Source organism: Nesoenas mayeri (genome assembly GCF_963082525.1).
Source record: "Nesoenas mayeri genome assembly, chromosome: 16".
Lineage (NCBI taxonomy): Eukaryota > Metazoa > Chordata > Aves > Columbiformes > Columbidae > Nesoenas > Nesoenas mayeri.
In genome coordinates this window covers 5424459-5450170 of record NC_137562.1, presented here as the reverse complement: position 1 = coordinate 5450170, position 25712 = coordinate 5424459, and the positions used below count along the sequence as shown (strand labels likewise).

The following is a 25712-nucleotide window of genomic DNA, read 5'->3' as shown; positions in this document are numbered from 1 at the left end:
GTATCTGCCCAGCTAGGTGAGAGCTGGGCAGGTTTGCTATGACATAACTCTTTGGGGGGGTTGGGGAAGAGAGTAGGGGAGAGAGAGAGAAGTGGAGTCTGCAGCACCCTGGCAGCGCTATCAGGCACAGGATCTGGCAGCTTTGGGGGAAGCTCCCAGCTCTTCACTCCGCTGCTCAGAGCATCCTGGATCTCCAGCTCAAAGGGGGGAGAGAGCCAGCAGCAGCAATCATGGCAACGTCAAATGGTTTTATTTCTTCGTGACCTCTCTTTTCTCCTCTCTCTCAACAATAATCCACCTGAGGGCTTTTTTTTTTTTCCCTCTTTCCTCACTCCCCACTCCTCCTTCTCACTCTTTTTTTTTTTTTTTTTGATGAGGAGAGAGAGGAGAAAAGGGAGCACTGGAAAGTGTTTATTTTGTTCGGCAGCTTTTTGCGGCATGTTTTAAAGAGCTCATGAAAGGAGCCAGGTAAAGGAAGAAGGCGCGAAGTGGTGGCTGAGGGGGGAGGAGGAAGAGAAGAAGGAGACGCAAAAAAAAAGAAGGACTCGGAGGGAAGAAGCCGGAGGAAGGAAGACAGACTTTCAGCGCGGCGTTGCCGGGAGGTGCGGGTGTGTGTCTGTGCGTGTGTGTGTGTGCGCGGGAGGAGCGGCTGCCGCTGCTACCGGCGGTGCCTCCCGCTGGTGCGCGGCGCGGTGGCCGGAGCGGGGCGCGGAGCGGCGGCGCGGGCGGCCGCGGACCATGGGCTGGCGGCTGCTGCCCGCCGTCCTGCTGGCCCTGGCGCTGGGCGGCCCCGCGGCGCGGGCGCAGAACGACACGGAGCCCATCGTCCTGGAGGGCAAGTGCCTGGTGGTTTGCGACTCCAACCCGGCCACCGACGCCAAGGGCTCGTCTTCCTCCCCGCTGGGAATCTCCGTGCGGGCGGCCAACTCCAAGGTCGCCTTCTCGGCCGTGAGGAGCACCAACCACGAGCCCTCCGAGATGAGCAACAAGACGCGCATCATCTACTTCGACCAGGTAAGCGGTGCGGCCGTGGAGGGGATCCCCGCGGGGCAGGGATGCTCGTAGCCCCGCCGGGACGCGGCTGGCAGCGATCAACAGGTGCCGCCGCCCGCTCGCCCCGCGGGAGCCCCCCCATTCCACTTCCCCTGTTTCCTTAATTCCAGCAAAAAGTTGGGGTGCAGAGGGCGGCTGCCTGCGGGGACCCCCCGCGTCCCAAACCTGGAGAAATGGAGGGACCAGGCAGGTGGCGGCTGAAGGCTCGGGGGGAGCCGGGGACCGCCGCCCCTGCGGAGAGCGTGTCAGCGTGTCACGCCCCGCAGTAGTTTCCCACTTGCCCCCGGGGGATGGGGAGGGCGGAGCGGGGCGGGGGGGCCCGCCCGTGCGGGGCAGCAGCCCTCGGGGCGGCGGGGGCCGAGCTGTGCCGGCCCCTCCGCACGGCGCTCTCGGGGCCGCGGCTGCGCCAGCCTCCGCGGAGATGGGTCCGCTTCCCTTCTCTGGGTAAAGCGGGGCCAGCGCAGGCTGTGTAGGTTTTAGGCCTACGGGGAGGGAGAGAAGAAGGAATTTTTAAGGAAAAAATAATTTAACTTTTCTATGACAATCACAGGTTCATAGTGCAGCCCCTCTCACCTCAGTCACTAATATTAACATATAGATGCCAGCGTATACTGCATATATCTGTCCTCAGGCAGGTTCAAAGTAATAGAGACTTATGGTTATTTTTGTTCCTGTACCGCTTTATAAAGAATGGTAAATTGTCGTGACAACTGAAGCCACATATGTCACATAGTTAATGCTAGCAATGTAAATTAGCGTAACTTCACGGACATTCCTCGTTGCTTTCTGCATCTGTGTCTGGCATAAAGTAGCCTTAAAATATCAGTTAAAACTAAAGCACAACTAAATGGAAAGCAAGAAAAATTCAGTCATTGAAGAAGATATTTAGCATATGGATGATGCACTCATTTAATATGTTCTCCTCTGTTCCTTGTCTCTGTTTAATCAAACTGGAATTATTATTAGTGCTTACAAAACCAAATAAAGCAGCAAAGGCTCACGGCCAGATTTTGCTCAGATATACCAGGTATTTCAGTAACTCAGTCTGACTATAAACTGGTGAATGAATTATATCATTCACATACATCCTTCCTCTCACAGCTTGAGACTTTCAGGAAGACAGTGTTGAGTTGACCATTGCTTTTTATGCCACTCCCTGACTTAATGCTTTAATGTCATTTTTGGGGAAAGATGAACAAAAATGCCTTTTCTTAATCTCCTCTAAACATGTCTAGAAGAAAGGTCCTCAAGGTACGATAGAGTAGTGAAGAAATGTTTTCCACCCTAATTTATTTGTACTGAAGTTGTACTATAAATTAAGTAAATATCTATTTGATGAGTAATATTCAAACTTAATTGAGAGCAATGAATACAGCAGCACAGATGTAGATTAAAAAAATTTCCATAGGTGAATGGCTTCTAAGGCTAATAGTCTGTATTTTTTATCTAGCAGTGAATACCTGTACTAATTCCCATGCTGTATTTTTTGTTTGTAGATCCTAGTAAATGTGGGGAATTTTTTCACGTTGGAGTCTGTCTTTGTAGCACCAAGAAAAGGAATTTACAGTTTCAGTTTTCACGTAATTAAAGTCTATCAGAGTCAAACAATTCAGGTACGTTGATCAAGTACGGTTATAAAATATTTTACTTATATTGTTTATTTAGAATAGGATCTTGACTGAACACAGGAGTATTTAACACACTTTCAAGGAAAAATAGCTTAGTTTAATGTAACTGGTGGTGTAGAGTTCCTAGCAGTAGAGTGAACACATTTAAGCTGACCAGCTGTAATACAGCAGGATTGTCACCTCAGATATATTGCCATAGCTTCACTTCTGCACTGTAAAAACTGAATATCTCGGGTGATATGAAGTGTTAAGTAGAATGAATCACCCTAGAGTAAAACAGGGCTCTAAATTCCACTTGATTGCATAAATACTTTTCAAGAGTCATATTTTGCTACAGGTTAAAACTCACTGTCTTGCACACAGGAGTTCTGGGAATATGTACCAGATTTGACTATTTTTGTAACCTTTTGTGATCTGGCTACCAGCTCATGGGGCCAGGTATCTGCTCATGGCATCACTCTGCTGTGGACCGAGATTAGTTGAAGTGGTCTGCTTGTTCTGTAACTCTATGGGAAGGTTACACCTCTATAGGGATGTCTTCTATGGAATCTTCTTAGCAGTTTAACCTTTTTTTTTCACCATATAATACTTAAGAGATGTGTCACATATTAAAAAAAGAGTGATTCTGCATTTTATTCTGTAGCTTGATAGCAGCTGAACTACCTAATTAACTACAAGTGTGTAGTAGCTTAAAGGAAAAGCCTCTAAGTTCCTGAACATCCAGTTGCTGAGCCAACAGTGAATTCCTTAAAGTACATTCCTTAATCTTCATGCCAGGTCAAGCAATTTCTATGACATACATGCTGGCTTTCCAGATCTGGAATAACTTCTGTGGCTTCCCTTTTTTCAACCCATGAGACCAGTGGATTCATAGAAGTATGTGATGCTTTTCCCCTGGTCTGTCTGGCTCCTGAACATGGTTTTTAGCCTACAAGGCTGAGATGAACTGGATTTCTGCAGGAGGAGAGATCAGCCATTTCTTTGTGGCAGCTCTGTCTTTGCGTTGCTGTTAAAGCTCCTGAGAAAAGTGTAAATGGCCAAGATGACAGAGAAAGCTGGTGCAAGACACAGCCACATCCCTGGTGAAATTTGCCTTCAGTTTACAACATGATGTCATGGTTCCATCCAGGTCAATGACAAAAGTCTTAAATGAAATATTAACCTCATGAAAAAATATATATAATGAGCTTATAAGCTATTTAATACACTCAAACTTTGTTCCTTTCACTCCCTTAAATGCTAAAGGTTGAAATGGGGTAGAATAACTTCAGCTTCATTGGATTTAAAGTAAATATTGCCAAGAAAGGTGTCAAGGCTTAGATTCTGGAAGTCCAGTGCAGGTTTTCAGACTGCAGAGCTGAGGCTCTGTTACAAAACAGGGAATGCTACAACCTGGGATGTGGCCTGAAATCTTTCATAGATCAAGAATTGCTAAAGTGATGGGTTGGTTTGGTTGGCTCCCTTTTGGCAGAGATAATGTGAGACCACCCAGTGCAAACCCACGATGTGTTTTCTGCTGTGACTCGGATGTAAGATGATCTGCAGGGTAATCTGACCTAGTGAGATGGTACATAAGGAATGAGTTAACCAAAACCAAGCAATGAGTAAACTCCTGATGTCCTTTTTTTTGCATGTGCAATAACTAGAGGGAGGACCAAAAGCCATTGTAGTGGAGCAAACCAGCTTGAGTGTCAGCCACATGCAGATTTAAAAACCACTAAATCACCTGAAGGCTTCCTACATAGGAGGTGTTACTGTGCCCACGGAACATCTGTTAGTGCTATTAAATGTCATTAAACTGAAATTGGTTCCTTGGGGACATCTGATTAAGTGGGTTTCCCAGATAGGCGAATCCCAAATAAGGGCTAGATTCTGCTACCCTGACTTGTGTTGAGCACTAATTTATTCCATGGTGACTCCCATTAAAATTAATAGGAGCATATGCAAGGCCAACATACTTGATATGAATAAGCATTTCATAATTCACCCCTCTGTGACTGCATTATAGCTGCTTAAAAAGAAAAAGGAGAAGAAAACTAATAGCTTGCCATTGGGGAAATGAAAAATGCCTGGATCTGTCCGTTCCCCCAGTCCCTGCCCATCTTTATTTACAGAGCGTCTGTGTGATGTTGTTTGTTTTCAGAGCAGAAGCTGTGCTGACTTTCAGAAGTGTTTCATACAAAAAATGGATTCACTACCAAAACACAGTGCAGTGGTTCATAAAGCTGAAGGTCTGTTCTAGACTTTAAGCTGCTGTCCATAATGGAAGGGACGTGTATTTTCCTCTCAATGAAGTGTAAGCTCCCAGCATTTGGCATCTCATTAGGTGCCTTTATTGCATCTTTGGGTGCACAAGTTTCTTGAAAAATGTCTACTTTTTTGCTTCTTTAGTGTGCCTCTAAATAACCCGTGAGGTAGGCAGAGTGAAACAAACTGAGGTGTAATATCTCGCAGTTCCATATTACCAGAGTTACAACAATTAATGTTGTGTTGCCTTTCCCCCTGGCTGAGCCCAGACCAGGGCAGCGTCCCGCAGACTTCCCCCGTGAAACTTCATTGTCCTTGTCCACTCCAAATAAATGTAATTATCTATTTAAAATAAATACATTTAAAAAAAAGCAGTGAAGATTGGGACCTCAGCAGACCTCTTACATTGTAGTGTAAGTGATAGTTTTTCATGTTTTTCTGTTAATTAGAGCTTTTCAGTGTGGTTTCTTTTTTTTTAAATTTTTCTCTTGTAGGTTAATTTGATGCTAAATGGAAAGCCAGTTATTTCTGCTTTTGCTGGGGACAAGGATGTCACACGTGAAGCTGCCACTAATGGAGTCCTGCTCTATCTAGACAAGGAGGATAAGGTTTACCTGAAGTTGGAGAAAGGTAATCTGGTCGGTGGATGGCAGTATTCTACGTTTTCTGGCTTTCTAGTCTTTCCCCTGTAAAGTCAATTTTCCTGTGACATTCATCCAGGTGTGGACTCATCATTGCCTCTGTTACACGAAGATCATTATATCATCACGAGATTGATGTTTCTTTATTGGTTTTTCATGGGTGAATATGGATTCTTTTTATGGATTTTGGCTCCATTTGAACTACTCAGAAGTTTCACAGAATTTTGTGTGTTTAAATACAATATATTTGGATTGAGACTAAACAGACAATAAATATCTATGCTTAATGTCACAGTATAAAGCTGCCTGCAAGATTTATTCAGATTTCATTTACTGGACTTACTGGATTTGTGAGAGATGTGGATTTTCTTTAATTATGAAAAGACTGGCAACCAGGTCTATAATTTAAGAGAGCTTGAGTTCAGACTTCAATCAAGAGTTAATGTGTTGCTGCCAAAGAACTGTATATTGATATACTGGTCATACATGTTTTTGTCATTGGGACTTAACTGACATGATCTGTTCCATTGTCTTGAGAAAGGTAATTATTATTGATAAGTGGTTGACTTTGATTCTCCTCTGCGTGTGGTGTGTTGGATGGTTCACCCATATATTTATGCTCTGTCACCGGTCACAATCAAGTCTAGCCTCCATCAAGCTAAGAGGTTATGGTTGCATTTTAGTTGGATATGTAAGGTGTTCCTCTTTTCCACGTGCTGTTTTCTAAAAGGAAGAGCAGAGTATGACTATGAAGAGAAATATTATTACCAGGGTTAAAGGTGATCATTCAGGCACAACCCTGCAAAACAGCTGAAGGAAATCTAGCACTTGTTCTTCAATTTTAATTAACATGATTGATAATAACTGCTTTATTAAAAACCTAAGGGATTCCTTCCTTAGACACAACCACTTTATTAGCTGGAGATGAGATTCCCCTGTTTGTAATTGTGTCTATTTTTCAAACCTTCTGTTGTGTTAAAGGTATCATCTGGTTTTGCCTTAACTCCACAACTGTATATAATTTTAGATCTTACGTTTAACAAATACTAAATCCAAATAGACAGTACCTAACTTGGTGCAATATCTTTTTGGCTTTTTGTACAGATCATATGAATTCATAAACTTATTTATTATATCATTGTTACATAATAAAGATTAATATATGTTAGCTGAATTTTTGACCTTTGGATTTTGGAAGTCACTTCATGCTATTTTTTTATTGGATGTAATTATTATATGCAGAGTGTAAGCTTTTGGTCCTAGAGGTAATCAGAATGATCTAGAGATAACCTATGCATTTTATTTAAAAAAAAAACATTTAGACAGAAATCCTGGCTTCACTGAAGTTAGTGTTAAGAATCACATTGATTCCAAAGGATTTTGGATGAAACCTGTGCTTTAGGTTTTGTCATCAGCATTAAACTCCAGTGCAATCAAACTGAATATCAGTTAAAAATTATTTTCACATAAACTGCTAATGAAACCTTCATCCCTCATGCCCAAATTATACACTGAATTGGATGGGTCTTTGTGCCTTGCATATCATGAAGGATATGGTTCTAAATTAAAAAAATACTCCACACTTTAGAATGTTTCTAGATGGAAGCATATCCAGCAACCTGGGTTTCTCGAAAAGCCAGTTTAGGCTTGGAATTGCTGTTTTAGGTAGTCTAAAATTAACAATCTTCACTTGTTAGCCACATGCAGTGTATCATGTTGCTTTAAGTGCTGTAAATGGATTTCAGTGATTTAAAGTCTTGGGCATGGCTCGCTGATGCTCCTGATAAAAATGTCAGGGAACCAGTGGCACAGAATTGTGCTCCAATTCCATATTTGTCTGGACTCAATATACAGGAGTTTTTGAGGAATTTCAGGAGGGAAGGTGGGTATGTTTGCACCCCTATGATGTAAGTTAGATGAGAAGGGCATTTATTAGATATAGTGTTGTTTCTGTTCAGCTTGGGAGGAAGAGGAAAGTCATGGCAAGAAGCAAATGAGTTACATAGCTGAAAAATAAGAAAAAGTTTTCCATTAAGACTAATCAAAATGTATCACCACTGTACTCCAAAAATGTATGTGTATATATATGTGTGTATCTCACCCACCCCTGAGATTGTAGCACATAATATGCATGATGTTATAAAAAAGTTATTTGTCATAAGAGTTTATTTCAGAGAGGAATATCAGTATTTTGTATAAAATTGGTAAAATCTGAAAGCTCACCTTACCCATGAATATATATTTAATGTAAAGGAAACATTCCTATATAAACAGAAGAAAAATGGCATTAAAGGTGTCACTATACTTTTCAGACTGATCAAATGTATCTAACTTCTTTAGTTTGTAAACATATTATTTTTTAAAAGCTGCCTTTAGCATTTAGCAATAATACTGAACTATCTTAATATGCTGTTGATTTCCCCTTGGCAAAACATTTCTGATAGCTTCAGAGTCATTAACAGTTATTTAAACTTTAACTAGAGAGTCTAGGAAGTTATTCAATTAAAGAGAGACATTCTGAAGGAAATGTCCTAAATTTTTATTCTCCGCCTCTAAAACCAGAATTACTAATTATTTTGCTGGTTAAAGGAAAAAAGTTTCGGAGAAGTCACTTTCGAGCAGCTTGTGTTATCTACAGCCAACGCTGCGCACCCCCTCTGCTCAGCTGGACAACTGCACACCCATTCTCTCAGCTCACATGTTAAATGATGTGATAAGAAAAAAAATGTGGTTTCTTAAACTACAATTTGAGCTGCTTTCCAGACCTGGAGCTTGTTTTCATTGTATTGTCCCACACTTCAGTTATGTCAGAAGAGTTTCCTCCAGAAAGGTGTTCTGAGTAGAAAAGGTAACCTAGATAGAGCTGGGACTGCAAACCAGACTGCGGAGCCAAAAATGATACTGAAAATGCACCATTCAAAAGAGCCTGGGCTATGGAAGGGTTTTTGGAAAAGGCACTGAGGTAGCTTTGGAAATTTCACAAACAGTTTTGTGTTTCCTTAAAAAGGAAATGCTGACTTTTGTTTTGTGTTGTGTCATTTTCTAGTGTCTGAGTCTTAATTAAATCACTTTTGCCAAGTCATGGCAGAGTGAGTATTGCAACCTCAGTGTTACTACTGAGAAAATAGAGCCAGGGCTGGGAAATGAGCAATGCCAATCTGAGTACCAACAGGCGTCCTGTTCAGTTTGCTGGATTGCTCCTTTTTCTCACACAACACATTTTTTTAAAGACAAAATATGGTTTTGGAATGAACGGCATATTGCTAACTTAGTCCATATTATTTAGATGTCTATTTCCAGAAAGATGAATGCAGCAAACCAGGATATTTTAAAATGACCTGAGAAACTCACAATTAGCTTTCTCTGTTTTTATGTTATTTTTTGTGCAAGCCCACAAAGGAACACATCTTCAGTATGTATAGTATTTTTACAAGCAGCTTTTAGGATAGAGAAGATAAATGCAAGAAGCAATATGTCATAATCACAACCAGGAAGCCGAACTATTAACATGAAATATGTGTTGAGCAGAGAAGCAGATATATGTTCTCCTCCTTTTATAAGGGTTTCTGAGCTGGTAACGTGTTTTACCTTAACAATTCATTACAGTTGCCCTTCATATTTTAAGAGCTCTTTTTATATATATTCAAACTCTTTGCCTTCTAGAGACAGTGTTAACCAAATGACTCAATGTAAATAAATTAAGATCCCCAGTGACAGAATTTATTGGCTGGCACATGCCACAACAACATATTTTTTGTGCTATTGCTGTCCAGATGGAAAATACTCCTTTGAGAAAAGGCATTTTCTTAGACACTGAGCTAAAGTTATTTATCTGTTGCTGGTTAGGAACAGGGAGGGAAAAACAGCTTCCTACCCTAGAGCACTAAGGGGAATGCATAGAAAGAATAATGATAAAAATCAGTCATTGTTATATAAGTGATGATGAGAATAATGGAAACGTGTCTTGAATAGTCTGTTTAGTGAAAGCTGCGATCTAAGGCATTTGATGGAAGCAATCACTATTTTAATCTCCACAGTTTGGGGGAAGGGAAAATGCCAGTTGCATCATTTTTAACAGGTTCTTTTCCCCTCCTTTTTTTCTTCTACCTTTTGGTTCTGCTTAGCTGAAAAAAAAAAAAATGATCAGAAATTCTAGGAAAATCATTCTATGATTGTATGAAGTGATCTAAGAAAAGTTCATTTCTGAAGAGGGATGGAGAACTTTTTGTTTGTTTGGTTTTTGTTTTGTTTTGTTTTTGTATCTGATGTGAGAGGGGAAAAACTAGCAGGAGAGGGAGAGAAAATGACAAACTTGAGTTCACCTAAATACATTCTTGACCTATTGTCCAGTTCAGTGAATTGCCTAAGTATGTTCTGCTTATATGCATAATACTTTTCTACAATGCATGATGCTGACCCATCCTGTTAAGGCCACCATGTTGTAATTTGATGGCTTTTAATCCTGCTGGAGGAAACTAGATGTAGAAGTGTAGTGCAGAGCACTGGAGATCGGCAAATAAAACAGCTTTATCTCTGTATTTACCTGTGTGCCTGGATTTACTCCTACAAAGCAGGTCTGTCATCCCTGGGGCATTTTGGTGCAAAGGGCAAACGTGTGTATGGACATTGACAGACGGGAAAACACGCTGAGAGTGTGGATATTTCTGAATTACTGCTGACACAAGGAAAAAGCTGTACCCTAATCTCATTGTGAGGACATTTAAATGCGCTGCATGGTCCAAATGCTGAAAGGAGGCAAATCTCCAACGCACCTGGGCAGAGTGACCAAAGCTCTGCGGAGGGGACGAGACCTGCGGTCTGTATTGACCCAAGTGCTGGTGGCCTCTGCAGAAGTCTCAGAGCAGAGTTGTGACAGTCAGGCATGCTGTTAGCTGTTCTGGAGTGTTACTCAATTTAAAAATCAATGTTTGGGGTTTTATTTTATCCCTTTCTTTGCAAACAAAGATCTATTTACAGTGAACATATCGGAGTCTCAGGCAAAGGCAGTCTTTAAAATTAACACTGCCTGAAGAAAAATTTAAGAAAAATAAGTTCTTCTAAGCATATAGCAAGGCTAAATTTCTCTTAAGATGAAGGTGTGCAATTAAACAGTAAAGTAAATTAAAATAAAGATACATCTGTGCTCTACTATATAACTAAACATAAAGGAGCAAAATCGATTCTGGCATCTATCCCACGAACCTGCAAACCAGCTCAGAAGCTCAGTACAACAGTATAAAAACTCATACTGGCTATTCTTACCGTGAAGGAGTAGAAACAGCCACTGGGCAGCCTCACCTGGCAATGCTGGTCCAGCTGCTGCTAATGAGAAGCATTTAAGGAGGGGAAGGTTAGGGCTGGTGTTGGAGCATCTTCCTGCAACCACAGGACTCGATGTGACTTCTCCAGAGCTTCCCCAGCACTTCTGGTCAGCCTTCCTGCAAAAATAATAAAGGCTTCTGAAGAAGGTAACTCCAAGACCATCTATCTTAGTGTCTTGAATTCAATATGGGTTAAGATAGTCTAGGTTTAGTCTGTTGTATGATTCAGCTGTCATGTATGTTTTGTGTAAGAATTTCTTCACTGAATGAGTATGGAAGATACTGAGAGACGGCTGAAGGTATATGACTGATTGAATAACAATGTTAGAAACAGAAAATGTATTGAGTAAAAAATTCTGACTTTCTGGCTGCAATCCAAGTCCACAATTTAGATAAGTTCTGTTGAATATTATGCACATATATCTGGTGGAAAAGGCTGCAAAATTTTTTTGTGCTTGTCAGTGTTAGTTCTGGCAAAGACATAGAGTTGGCTTAAGTGGGGTTTTCAGTAATGATGGCATGCGAGATAACAACTGTGAGTATTCCTAAACTTTGATGATTTGTCAAAAACTTACTCTGAGATGAGAAATTTTACTGAGCACATAGTCTAAGGGTTTCAAGATAAAAGACTGCTCAGGAGAGCTGGACAAAATGTAGCCTCTACATTTTATGGAGGAAAAAAAAAAAGATGGCTCATTATATTGTTTTCCTTTAGAGGCAGGGTAAAAAAAAACAACCCAAAACCCTGATCTATAACAGTACCTGCAAAACCTTAAAAACCAGTCTTCTGCCTCTTGGAATGTCACAATATTATCTCAAGTTAGGGCCACCCAATGGATCTATGGAAGAGTCAAGTAAGACTTTCTGCTTTTCCCTGAGTTTGTGCCTTCCAGACCTCAAATGTAGTGGTAGGTAAAAAGGGGGAAAAAAAAAATCTTTGGAGAAGTAATGTCCATCTGGGTCAGTGGAACATTCACCCCAGTGTGATATGGAATAAAGTTGCAGCCTGTCCTGGTGCTCCTCTTGGTTATTGGAGCACACGCTTTGCTGGAGGTTTCTGCTGAAGGTGACAAATCTGGCTGCCTTCCCATTATGGATTATTGTCAATAGAAACGTCCTCATCTCGCATATCGTTAGTGACAGTGGGAACATATTGTTTAAATAACAAATAAATCAGTAACTGTTCAAGCACTGTGGATTTATGTAACTTCAGGGGCAAGCCACAGATGCCTGTAAGCTTAGTCTTTTCCTCTATAGTAAATCTGAGTTTAAGGTGTTCAAAAGGCATTGTTAGATTTTTTTTTTCCCTGTTTTCTTCTGGAAAGCTCAGCTAAGGAATTTGCTTTTCATCATGCCCCTTAGGGTTCCCACAAAGTAATAAGTCAGCATCATTTTCTAGCTGCAGTTGATAACATTTATTGCTAATTCTTTAAACCCTTCTTTAAAAGAAAACAAGTCTGCAACCTGCATTGCACCCACAGGAATAATCTTTCTTTTCCTCAGTTTGGTAATTCAATTGTGACTTGTAAACTTGTGCAGTTGTAGCAAAAAAAGTATACAGTCAACTCTAATCTATCTTGAGGAAAGTAAAAAGTGCTTACCACTACTGGTGTAGTAAATCCTGGTTGCTTTATTAAATAAGTGTAGAATTTCACTCAGAAGCCATAAGGAAGAGGAGTTTTAGAATATATGAACAATTTAGCACATTGTGAAGCTGAGTAAAGATTGATTCAATTTTGGAGTGAGATTTAAACTGATGGCATATCAAATCCAACTTAAATTAACTTGAAAAGTATAAGCATTATTTATGTCTTCTGAATTGTGAAAGGCAAACTGGTCTGCTGGAGAAATTCTTGAATATCATCATCTTTCTGCTACTGTAAAAATAATGACTAAAAAAGATCCCATAGCTATTTGTTATTGTAAGTCAGACCTTAAATAGTCTTTTTATAATCATTACACATGTAAGCAGGACAAGATCCAGCAGATAGTTAAGCACACATATAATGCTAAAAGCTGAAGCGATTTCACAGATTTTGATATACTTGCTCCCATGTCTAAAGTTACGTGTCTGCTTAATTCTTTTTTGCACCAACAGAACAGACTTTACAGGAATAGGTAATGCTTTAAAAGGTAATGCGACATGCAATCAACCAACCAGATTTCTCTTGCTGTGCCAAACCAAGGACGTTGCTCAAAGAATAAATCTCCTCTCCTCTTTAAGGAGTCTCTGACTGAACTGTAATAGTGTGGGGGGATATGGGCACCAGACCCCAACTTCAGAGAATATCAAAGATGAACTCATATTAGGATTCATTAAAAAAATCTGCTGTCTTCTAGAAGAGGAAAGGATATGACAATATAATAAGTATTGGAAAGCTATACTTGTTTTATCACCTCTAAACCTTCCCCCAAATAACAAAGGCAGTGCAGTGCAGGAGTACCAGCATGGAGTGGGTTACAAAATACATATTTTCCTTTAATGTATTAAAGATGCTTTCTTAAAATTCATACGGGCATCAGGAATACACACATTCCCTTTGGCATTCCATCTGATGTCGTCTACACAGACCGAGGTGAGTGGTTGGCATTTATCTTTGAAATGGTTAGGGACTGGATTATTTATGTATTTATGCATCATGGTTTCTAGATGCTTATTCTTTATCAACGGATAAGGAGCCCCTCTTTAGGCTTATAAATGTAAGCCTAGGTGAAGTTGTGGCACTGCGGAATATGACTACATTGCTAGGATCAATTTCTGTGACAATGAGCTGCTGGGTCACTGGCCTTGAACATGGCACTGTGGTTAAAATGTAGTTTAAAAAGTACCTTAGAAACAGTTATGAATGACTTTCAGTATTGGTCATATGGCTGCATTTAAATGACCTGCAATATGAGTTCTTGATGGGAGGAGGCTGGGTATCCTTGTTAGCTGCTTAAGTGAAACCAGAACTGAGGACCTGAGATGAAACAGGGCTAAATAATCTTAATTTATGGTCAGTCTCTAAATTCAAATCTCCACATTCATAGGAGCTGTAATAAAACAATGTGTTAAACATTGAGTAATCAAAAGCAATATAAAATATAGTACACCAACAATATTTTTTTTACTTTGAAGCTGGAGGATTTTGGAATGGGTCACAGAGGAAGCGAGAGCCAGACAGCACAGGGACATTTTTTTGCTCCCAGCTTTCTTCCCAGCTACTATGTTACAAAAATATTGCAGAATTAAACAGTGCAGTTTAGCAAAGTTTTCCTCAGCTCTGTGCTCATTACTGTCATTCTGTAGGCTACAGAAATGCCTGTAAGCCACATAAATAAATTAATGCACTAAGTGAGGGTCAGAACTCAAAGTGCTTAAAACCTGGTTCTAGTTCAGCCCAAATCAGCTCACAGGCAGGGGACTGATGGCTCCAAAAGCCGTGGGTGTGAGGGGAGCTGGAGAAGGGACAGTTCAAGCTGAGAGCAGAGGAATGAACTCAGACTCACCTTGGTTGCTTAATTTGCAACCCTTGGAGGATTCTTGACTGTAAAAGGAGAACAACTGCTGAGTCTGGGATTGGAAATAATGCAAGGTGAAGAAATGCATGAACAAGGTGACAAGACCCTCCGTTACTATTTTATTTTTTTTTTTTTTAATAATATGGCCTCAAGCACAAAAAAAATAGGAAAAGTTATGCTTTATTGCAGTGCTCTGGCCAGAGCTGACCTAGTCAACAAATGATCTATGTGCCCAACAGATCCTTAAAACACAGTGTTTTTACCTGATATAGGAAACTCCCTCTAGAAAGTGGTACATATATTGCAGAGTGGTGTGCAAAGAGTTTTCTAGGTTGCAATCTTGAATTTCAGATTTCTAGTGATAGGGGAACAGAATTCAGCACTAAGAGTTCTAATTCACCTCTGCAATTTTAGTAAAGTCATATCCAAACCCCAAAGGGAATTACTTCTACAGAAACTGTGGGAAAAAATAATGCATATTTCATACCAGGACTTCAGCTTGATTCATTCTTATTCCAGTTTCTGCATATTTACAGCTTTGAAAAGCTCTCAGGGTAGACTGGATGATTTGTCTTGAAATATGTAGGATTTCTCAGCAACTACATGTATTTGAGACATTAGTAACTACGTCCATTTACACTGCCTTATGCATCCCATGTCTTTATTGTGAAGCAGCGTGTTAAAGTCTCATTGTGAATGCTCTGTTTAGGGGCAAAATAACCTTGGGTGAATGTACCTGAATTTCAGAGGAGTACCTGGGAGGTTTATACTATCCTGTACTTAAGGCACTTTTCTCCTCAGCATTAAACATTTTTAGTGCACTCTTCATCCATATACTTTATATCTTTGGTTGAGTCTTTTAGACTGTTTCTTTGGAGAAAAAAAATGAAAATACGTATTTGCAAATACAGAGGCTGATTCGCAAGAGTCTAACTTGCTGATCTGTGAGCTAGGCCAGCTCTGCTTATTTCTGCGTTATATTTGACATGGCTAAAATCACCTTACTTGCTTTTGTGAGACTTTGGCTAAAGCCTTTCATTTACTGGGTCTGCAGTTTCTCAGGAAGAGTGTAAGATACTTTCCATTAAATTTGGATCTGAAACCTATATAGACTCAGCCTATTCCTAACCTGGAACTGAACTGTATTTTCTTTCTCCAAACCTAGATTTGATGACAATTCAGCATAAAAGATTTTCCTTTTAATGAGAAGTACTGCAAAGCATATACAATGGACTCAGAGAAATCTCTTCTAACTTCTTTCTGTCTAAGGGAACTGGCACTTGCCTTCATTACATGGTGATAAGAAAGCCGTTTGCCTTGTCCTTTTTGGACACTTCAGGCATTCAGTATGTGCCGTGGCTTAGAAAAGCCGCATTTCAAGGAATTCTGTTGATAATTCTTTGTTCTCTAACACAAAGAAATCACAGGAGCAAAATTAGTCCTGATTGTTAACAAAGATATATTGAGTCATTGATGAGCTCAGCATCCCCCTTGCGTCCTGCTGGTGGCTTTCATAAAGTTCTACTCACTGCCGTCTGCCAAGGTTTTCTGAATTTGTTGTGTAGGCACAGATAATACAGTCTTAGGTAAATAGATGACTCTCATAATCTTCAGCCTATTTATTATGGCCACGCTCCTTCAGAGCTGCACACTGAAGAAAGGATGAGGATAAAGAGGAGGTGAAGACAAAGACTGTGCTGGACAGGACAGGAAAGCCCTTCCAGAAAATTGGCAACAAGGAATCCAGCTTGTTTCACTATTTCCATCAGCTCATCACTCAGTGTCTTCCATTGCTAAAGTAAAACCACAGGTAAGCGCATCAGTACGTTTGAATTCAGACGGAGCTGTATCTATTACCACGTGCCTGACAGTAAGTAAATGAGGCTAAGGTAGCTTATAAACAACTCCACTTGCTTATGGAAATAGATATTTTCTTATTTAAGCAGGACTGGAAGCACTATAAGGACTATGAACAGAGACAGACCTCGTATGACAGGAAAAGGTGGTACTGATACGGTATTAGGAAAAACTATCCTACAACTAGCGGAAATCTTAATGTTGGATCATAATCTGTGTATAGTTTGGAAATAAATAGAGAGATTAGAGGTCAAAATAGCAGACTAAAAGTAGAAAAATAACATTTCAGGGTAAGCAGCTAAACCCCTTTGTTAAGAACAGCTCAAGGTTGTAAGTATTTTCTATAAAAACCTCTGGTAAAATTCAGATTGTTAGAAATCTTCAAGTCAGTGTCAGAAAAACACCAGCCAGTGAGAATCTAGAAATCTGCATCCTTTGGAAGTCATTTATTCAGGTAAAGGCTCGAGTTTTCATCCATTTTCTTCCTGTCCTCACCAGCACCCATGGATTTAGATAAGATCTTTAGGATTCAGCCTCACATTTGAAGCTGCCGCCTGTCTCGGTTTGGTTAAAAATAAACCGCGTCTTATTGTCTTTTATAAAGCAGAGCAGCAGCAACAACATCTGGCAAAACAGACACCAGCATGTGTTATGTCGCAGCTTTTTCACGTGGTGCTATCTCACCCTTCTCCAAGATGCAGAGAGAAGTTCGTTAACATGTAAACTCTCCCCTGAAAACCCGATTAGACCTTGTTTTTCCTTTGCAGTGCTGTAAACTGGGCCAGAACCAAGTCCAGCCATGCAGCTGCCTAATAATGTTTAATTGCTTTATAACTCAGAAGCAAATTGCGTGGATTTAACTGTGTTATAAAAGAAGGCTTTGCTATCATTTCTTTGCAAAGTGTAAACCCCTGGCTTGTTTTTTGGAGCATTTGCTGTCTTTTTAAGATTTCAAGTTAATAGCTCTTCTGAAAAAATGTGAAAGAAAAGTATTTATGACATTATAATCTCAGTTCTCATATACCTCAATCTTAGAATGTGTCATCACTTTTCATTCAAGTGCTAGCTTTTGTTCTAAGTTTTCCTTATTCTAGTTTTAATGAAAATTTTAAGAATGTGATGAAAATATAATCCTGATGCTTAATTATGGCATAAGCCTAGTAGAGTTTATGCATAACAAAAATGTCAAAGCCTGTATATTCTGCTAGAAGCCCTCGCTTTTAAGCAATGCAATTAATTATTCTTGAACGTCCTAGAGGTTTATTGCTTCAGATAAAAGAATTCAGAGCACCTTCTTTACTACTATTTCCAGAAGAAAAACTATGTAAAATAAAGATAATTGAAGTATATTGAAGTATCTTTGACAGACAGGGTTTTTTTCTTTTTTAAGGAATTATGTTGCTTTAACAAAGAACCTCCTTAAATAAATTTATGAGAAGCTACTTTGCATACAAAATTTTGGTTTATGTCAGCCTAAGTCATAATTTACTTTATTCTCTGCCTTTAAATACACCACTGTACGTTTATACTGGTGATCTGGATGCCAGTTTAATTATCTAATGTCAGCTTCTGTAAGACTGATAAAACTATTAAAACAGAAATTCAGGGCTGAGGTGGAATGGTGCTACTAAAATTGAAAAATAGCCCTTAGTTCTGTCAGCAATACTGGCACCGCTAAATTTCTTTCCAATGTAAAAGGTGTTTGGTGTAAGTATTGCTGAATGGAAGCCCACGACCCTATTATGAAGACATACAGAGCTAAATCTGAGGGCTGTGCCTTCAAGAATTGCACTAAGCTGGCTGTTTTATTGTGGTTAGGATTTTGACACTAATTTGATTGACTGCCGTACACATCTTCTGGAAGAGGGGAAAAAAAAAATCCATTAAACTGTTACAGTTAAATAAAAGCCCCCAGCAAATTGCTTGCTGCAGAGAGCTGTTTGCATAAGAAAGAAGCAAGGGCATAAGAAGCTTTTTCAAACCAGTGGCATGTGTTTTCTTGATAAAATGTGTAATTCTCTGCTCCTCATTGTGCATTTCAGTCATCATGTCTAGCTACAAGAAACTCACACTGATTTTTATCAGTTTGATTTAAAAACAATGTATTTTTCCAACAGCCAGATTTAGCAATAGTTTCTTATGGAGCAGCTTTTAGTTTGTTTAATCAATGATATTGATTTCCCTTTAAATATAAAGATTGCGCAGTTCAACACTGAATGCAACAACAGTATTTTAAAGATGAAGTGACTGCCTGATTTGTTAAGGTATCTTCTCAATAAATCACTCATTGTTTAACAATTTTGTTTAGAATTAACCTTCAAGAATTAGTAGTTTTTGATAGTGAAAGCTCAACTATAAGTTAAAACAAAGGTCTTATCAGTGTTCAAGGCCCCCTATATACATTTTGGATTGTTTTTTCTAATTTTATTTAAGTAAAATACCACTGTATAAATTTATTTTTGTGTGTGTATCATCAAGTCCTAATTTTCACTGCTTGACCCTGAGTTGCAATTTGTTGTCATTGGGCTCGCTGGGTGTGTGAACACTTCTCAGAGTGATTAAGGGTTATGGAATCTGGCTCATTACTGTGTGTAAAAATGACAGACACTGGGATGAAGGAACTTTTGCTTTGAAACCCCTACTTTCTCTACTTTCAAGAGAAATACCTATTTCTCTTTTATTTTGTTTTATAAAACCTATGATCTGGAATTTCTGGGATTTTTTTTGGCTTACTTCTCCTATTCTTTAAAAATATTCTGTCTTTCCTTCTTTCTGTTCTTGAGGGAATGGTGAACAATTATAGCCTATGAACAACTAAGAACAATTAAAAACTCCCCTTTGTCTCACTTTTCCAAGCCTTTCTCACAGAAAATGTTGGAGGACAAGGTCTAAAGAAAGCAAGCTCCAAAAAACACCAGACCCATCCTCTTATTATCTGTTAAGTGTTTTCATTCAGAGTATTTAAAAATATTCATAAGTAAGAATGCACTCTGAGCCAGTTCCAGTTCTTCTTCCCTTTTTGCTTCCTGCCAAGTTTTTCCTGCAGTAAAAGTAGATGCCGAAAAATAAAAAAGAAAAAGAAACATATCTTTACATTCTCCTTGTTTCTCTTTGTTACAACTTTCTTTAAAAGAATATAAGAAATGTTAGATAGTGATAGCACTGAGAGAAATCTGTTCCCCAAATAACTTTCATTTTCCTATGTAAGAAATTGAAAGGACTCAAGTTTTTAATTCAAATTATTAGACTGGAATCCAGCTGAAAGAAGAATGCCTATTTCATTCTGGATTGAAACTTTTGAGAAACCTTTAATGGAAAATTTCTGAGTGGATTTTGATCACCAAAAAGTATTACAGGAAAATGAAAGCGAAGCATTTGACCATCTGCAGCATGAAATGTTGAAGTCTGATCTTTTTATCCTCCTTGTAAAGAAAGGCTGGTGTCTGTCGAGGTGAGGGTGTATCTCAGTTTTTTCTGCTGCTGTTTGCTGCTTTTACCCGAGCACATAAATCTGCAAAGCTGGTGACACTCATTCTTAAAACATTATTATTTATTAAAGGCAATTAATGCTTTCACACACCGTTTATACCTAATAGAAAAGTTCTGTAAGCTTGCTACAGTGTGTGAAATGCATTTACTTATAGTATCCAAAAATATCCTAATTTCTTTCTCAACATAGTCAGTACCAGAAAGCAGCAGCTATAAGAAACTAAAAAGCCCCTTCCAAAAGTCTTGATTGAAGTTCACTCCTGTACAGAGGAGCAGTTTAACTGAGGGTTCAGAGACACGAAATCCTTGCACTGGTGCTATGCAAAAGGGTAACATTTATGACAGGAGAATGAAGAGGTAAACTATAACATGACTTGAACTAATGTATAGGAAATTGTGCTATGTCATGGAACATTTAAACTCCAAATCATAATTCTAATATAAAAAAAAAAAAAACCAACAAATGAACCAAAACATCTGTTTCTGACAGAGTAACATACTAACAAATTATCATTGCAACATGAATTACTGAATATTTTGGGTGGAGATAAGACTGGTACAGAGGCTGGTGTGCAGGTTATCGTCCTTTCTCTTCTGGGTATTTTTAGTTTGCTCAATATGCTTTCCTTCAGTCCCTATCCTCTATGTCCTATATAGAGCTGAGCTAATTATATTGATCTGAGAATCACTAAAGAAAGCTGTCAGTAAGACATGAAGTAGGAGTTGTAAATGTTAGCTCTCTGTACACCTTAATTTGAGAATATCTTCAAGAGGACGACCGTGAGTGCGGGCTGCGCTTTTGGTCCCAGTTATCACAGAACACTGCCAGGAAAGCAGACTTACAGGATTGGCAGACACTTATTAGAGCAATTAAGCATGTCTTCTTTCACATTTAGTGTTCTGCCCATTTATTATGAAATGAGAGAGGAAACCTGGGGCCACACACTGTTGTACAGCCTCAGGAAAGAGACCAAGATCCTGTAGTGAGGAGTTTCTCTGGTTCTCAATTCATGCTGGTGGTTTCATACCTTTTCACTTTGTCCCGAGACCCTCAAAACTGTCTTTCCACCACCATCAAACTCTATTAGTATTGCCTCTATAGCATAACATGTTTGAGATCCTATAATACAATTAAAGTAAACTGGTCTACATTTGACAACTGAATTGTGTTAAGAAAGGAAAATCATTATAAAATGAATATGGTGAAATTCCATGGATGATACTCTACTGCTCATGTGTCACTGAAGCCAAGGAGAAAGAAAGGACATCAGAAATGCCATCAAGTTTTTTTTGTTTGTTTGATTTTTTTTTTTCCTCACAGTCACAGTGATGATGGAATATGAGCAAATTCTTATTTACTTTGTTCCGTGCCACAATTAGTGAAAATCAAAGTGTCTGTGGCTGCATTCTATACTGTAAATTATTAGGTAATTAACCTTAATTCACCCTGCTGAGAATCTCCAGCTTTCCAAAATAGCTGAGAGCGTCTTTCAAATGCAACAATACATATGACTGCATCACTGCTTAATTATAAATAAAATGAGCCTTTAATGCAACGTGAGGGATTTGAATGGTGCTAATGGAGAATGTAGAGGAGGAAGAGGGAAAAAGAGAGATAGAGAGAATTAAATAATATTTCATCAGAGCAGAAAGGCAAAGATTCATATCACAAAGATACAAACATAAGAATACCCCACCAAAGGATGCTTTACTTGCACACTGATTCATTTTGCTACATTTATTGTCTTCCACAAGGATCGTGTTTGTTCTCTTTCACAACAAAAAATGTTTTATGTTTAAAAAACAAGAGATAATAAATGACTAAACCAAATTATCTATAAATAAAACTGAGATTGTTGGAACTTATATTAGGGGTACCCATTTCTTTTTCTATGGCAGAAGCGGGCCCTAGCAATGTCAGGGACCTTAAGATCAAACCAATTCTGGAGCTCTAAATATTTTCCACCTCAGTATGACAGCTGCGTTCAAGAGGAGAAAGACTCTATTAATTCTAACTACTGGAACACGTAAATACAGGTGTTAAATATTACGAATTATTAAATATTAAATGTTATCCTCTGTGTTTGAGGACACACAGCTGTTGGCTATAGAAACTTGATTTAGGTTTGAGGCCCTGAAATTGCAGAACCAGAGTAGAAACCTCAGGCAGGACAGCTTAAGGCAGCTTTACTGGCAACAAATTCCCTCCATCCTGGCACAAGATGGGGTTTGTCCTCTAGACCATTTCCCTTTGCATTTCCCATCTGTGTCATTTGGAGAAGTAGATAGACTGGTAATGCAGAATAACCCAGAAGGGATGCATAACATTCGTAGGAAAAAGTGTTGCAGATGAGGTTAGATAAGCTCTAGATTAGGCAGCAAATCACCGTCAGAGCAAAGTCCAGGAAAGCAGACCCATGTTCTTTTACTGCAACCAACATGCCTTATTTTAGACATACGCTCCATCCTGTCTGTTAGAAATCTCATCTAGTTTTGTCAAAAGTTGGTATGTTGCTTCTCGGCTTCAGCCTTGCAGCTGTTAGCAGAAAGTAGCTAAATTATAACTTATTGCCCAAATGATATTAATGTGAGAAATGCATTATTTTCACAGTGAGTAAAATTGCTGTGACATTATATTTGTATGGAAAAAATAGAAGGAAAAAAGGAAAAGGACACATCTAGTAACACATTGGCTGATTATGTGGCTATTTCAAAAAGGCAACTATGAATTTTGTATCATCTGAAGGAGGAGGGAGGAGGAACAGGTCTGATGACACATTTGAGATCTGTCACTAAATTGCAGCAGTAAAATAATACTTCAAGATTTCTATGTGCATGAAAAGAACTGAAAGGGCTATTTGTCTCTTCATGGGTGTGAGCAGCTCTTATTGGCATTAACGTGATAGGCTTGATTTATGTTGAGCTCAGCTCAAGGGATGAGGTTCCTTTACTCTGCATTAAAGTGGTGAAGCTTATTGGCGGAAAATACATAATCTGAGAGAAGCTTTTAAGTTTAGCAAAAGTCTTCAAGTCCTGTATGCTGTTAGCAATAAAGGGCTATTTAAGCTCTCCAAAGTTGAGTAAGAAGTGCAGACTTCTTAAAACAAGGGAGTTGTGGCTGCATTTGCCCCACTATGAGAGCACGTATGTATGTGAGTGTCAACACAAGGGTATGGGGCTGCAAGAAAATAGACAGAAAAGAACCTTTATACTTGTAGCTTTCTATTGCGTGCTGACATTTAACATGACTGTAAATATTGCACAGTCCATGCTTGAAAAATACACTGAATAACATTCATAAAACTGTCAGCACTGAAAGACAAAAAGGATCAGGGATAAAACTGAGGGCTGTTAGATGTGGATCTGCTCCACACACAGATGATGTTGCAGATGTTGGTGCTCTGCATGGCAAGAAGAGCAACACAAACTGTTGGCCCTGTACCAAATAACAGAAGGGATGAAAGCTCCCATTTTCAGTGGGAATTTCCTCTGGAGTTAAAGGAACGTTTTGACCCAAAACAAGCACTGTTGGCAGGTGCAGGGGAGAAGTGGGGTGGAGGAGCTTTGCCAGTTCAGACAAACATGTAAAACTACACAACCTTTCAGGAAGTCTCTTACAACTCAATACCAAATGGTGATTTTCCTCTGTCTTTTCAGTTGTCACTAAAAGCCAAAACTGACAAGCAGAAGCACCTTGCGAGTCATAACTAAAACGAGCTTGATAGAAAACAGCTATTTCTCTGAAAGCTGAGCAGCAGAGGTCAGATCCAGATACTGGGACTTTCAATAAGAAGGCAAGGAAGAAGGAAAGAGGTTTCTTCCTTGTTATCTTGATCCAGAGTCAGGTGGATTTTTGCTCTGCATAAAAAAAGTACCACACATGTAATCTTTTCCCTCTCCTTGTTCTTCCTCAGAGGCTCAGCATCACCCTCAGTATCAAACAGCATCCTCCCACCTCTAAGGGGAGTATATTTGTCCACCTATCTCCTCCGCACAAAATGTTTCTATTTTCTGAATGGCTTCACCAAGACCAACAGGTAATATTTCATATAGAGGTGAAGAGGTGGGGGTTCACAACTGCCAGGCTATGTAGCTCTAACAGTCAGTCACCTCATTTTACATCTATGGAACATCTGAACCTGATTGTCCCTAATCAGACACCATTGACATTCAGTACATATGAATAGATTTTTTTTTCAATGCCTCCCTTTTCCCCCCCACCCCTTGTAAATGAGATGTGGCTAAAAATGTCCCTATTTATGAATGACAGTTCAACAGAAATACTTTATATAGCCACCAGATTACAAATCAATACAAGAAGCAGCATCCTCCATGCAAACCAAGGAGCACAGTAACCCTCAACAAGATGAGTCACACAGGGAAAAAAAAAAAGCAATAGAACTTTGAAAATAAAACATAGACATTTTTGACAATAATCACCATTTCATGTTTGCTTATAATTATAATTTAATTATTAACCCAATTTTGTAACATTTTTTTAAAATAGGTAGTTAGCATTAAAGTACTTTATGCAATTATCTGCTATTAAGCATCCTCATTATATGGCAATTGCTACATAAATTTTCCTGTTGTTTAAGCATATTTTTTTGCCAATTGCAGATTTCACTTATAGTCTAATAATACAATGCATATGATCAGAGATCAACAGTCCTGTTCTACATTCTGGTTTCCAATAAAACATCGTTAAATATTTGATATAACACATATTGACACATATTTCCTCTTGGAGGTAAATTGACAAACAGCAAAATTTTGGATGTTGTAATAGCCTTGCCCACTGCCATAACCATCCATCTAAAAAAAATAAATCTATTTAATGACTCAAAGGCTCATCCCATCTAAAGTCCCCTGCTCTTGAGTTCAACTTCTATCCTGGCTGAGCAGAGAGGAATCCTGGATCGGACAGAGGCCAATTGGAATAAATTATCTCAATTTCACAAGTGGTGCAAACAGACTGAGTTCAGCAGAAATAGGGCAATTTATGTCATTTGAGAATCTGTCACCTGACTTCAAGAAAGGAAATAAATTTCTGCCTCTCACAGTGGTCTAAAATACCAACAGAGGCTCCTACGTCAGCAGTGGATCTCCCTTTATGAGAAACGTTGCCTTCTTGTGGCACAGGTGATGTTCTGGTAGGTAACGTAGTACATTCAGTACATAGAAAAGGACTTTATGTTTCTTGTGAGCTCTGTAAAAATAATATTGTGTAAGGCCTTTCATATGATTACATACTGACTCTTTCACAATATGACAGAGGAAAGTACTTCATTTGAGCTCCCTGAGAGAAAGGGGAGGAGATGGAAAACAGATTTTTCTCATCAAGCTTTCCTGAGAAGTGTCTGATTTCTTATTGTATATATGGTAACAACTTTGGACAATTTTAGAAAATGGCATGAGGTGCGTGTTCTGAGCAAAAGGAGGAAAGCAGGCTTTCACAAAGAAAATCAGAACATATCAATATTTAAGTGTTTGGGGACATTTGTGAGCATATTATAAAATTAGGTGACTTTGCCTAAAACTGGCACATCGTGGTCTGCAGCTCTGGAAGCTGCAGTGGCCTCGATAGGTCCTGAGTGTGCCAGGGCTGCTGGGAGATACCCGAGCTGCACTAGATGATGACAGAGCAACTCCTCACACCTTTCCAGATGTGCAGCTGTGCTGGGAGAGGGTTTGGCAAAGCTCCCAGACATGTCTGCACTTCTGTGGGAAGACAGAGGTAACCTGCAACAACAAATGTTGCCAGGTTGATTATATTTGCAAGCAGAGAACGGCAGGGAGAAGCGCAAGGGTTGGCTTTTCATGTGGCATTTGGTTTTCAGGTTTTCTTTACTAAACTGTCACGTAGGGTGATCTAACGGTATTGCAAAGACTAAAAGAAATTGATTTAGCCATTAAAAAAATAAGAGCTCTTGGTGCTCTATCAGCTGTAGCTGGAAGGAGAGTTCAGGCTGGCA

General features: G+C 39.2%; 1 protein-coding gene across 1 annotated transcript; it reads left to right on the top strand.

Annotated features, from left to right (window-relative positions):
- Positions 1–738: 738 nt before the first annotated feature.
- On the top strand, positions 739–5680 carry CBLN4 (cerebellin 4 precursor; the record flags this gene model as incomplete). Its single annotated transcript, XM_080354865.1, has 3 exons — positions 739–1014; positions 2550–2666; positions 5423–5680. The coding sequence occupies 3 exons, from the start codon at positions 739–741 to the stop codon at positions 5618–5620; spliced, it is 591 nt and encodes a 196-aa protein (XP_080210991.1). The 3' UTR covers positions 5621–5680.
- Between the last annotated feature and the right edge of the window lie 20032 nt (positions 5681–25712).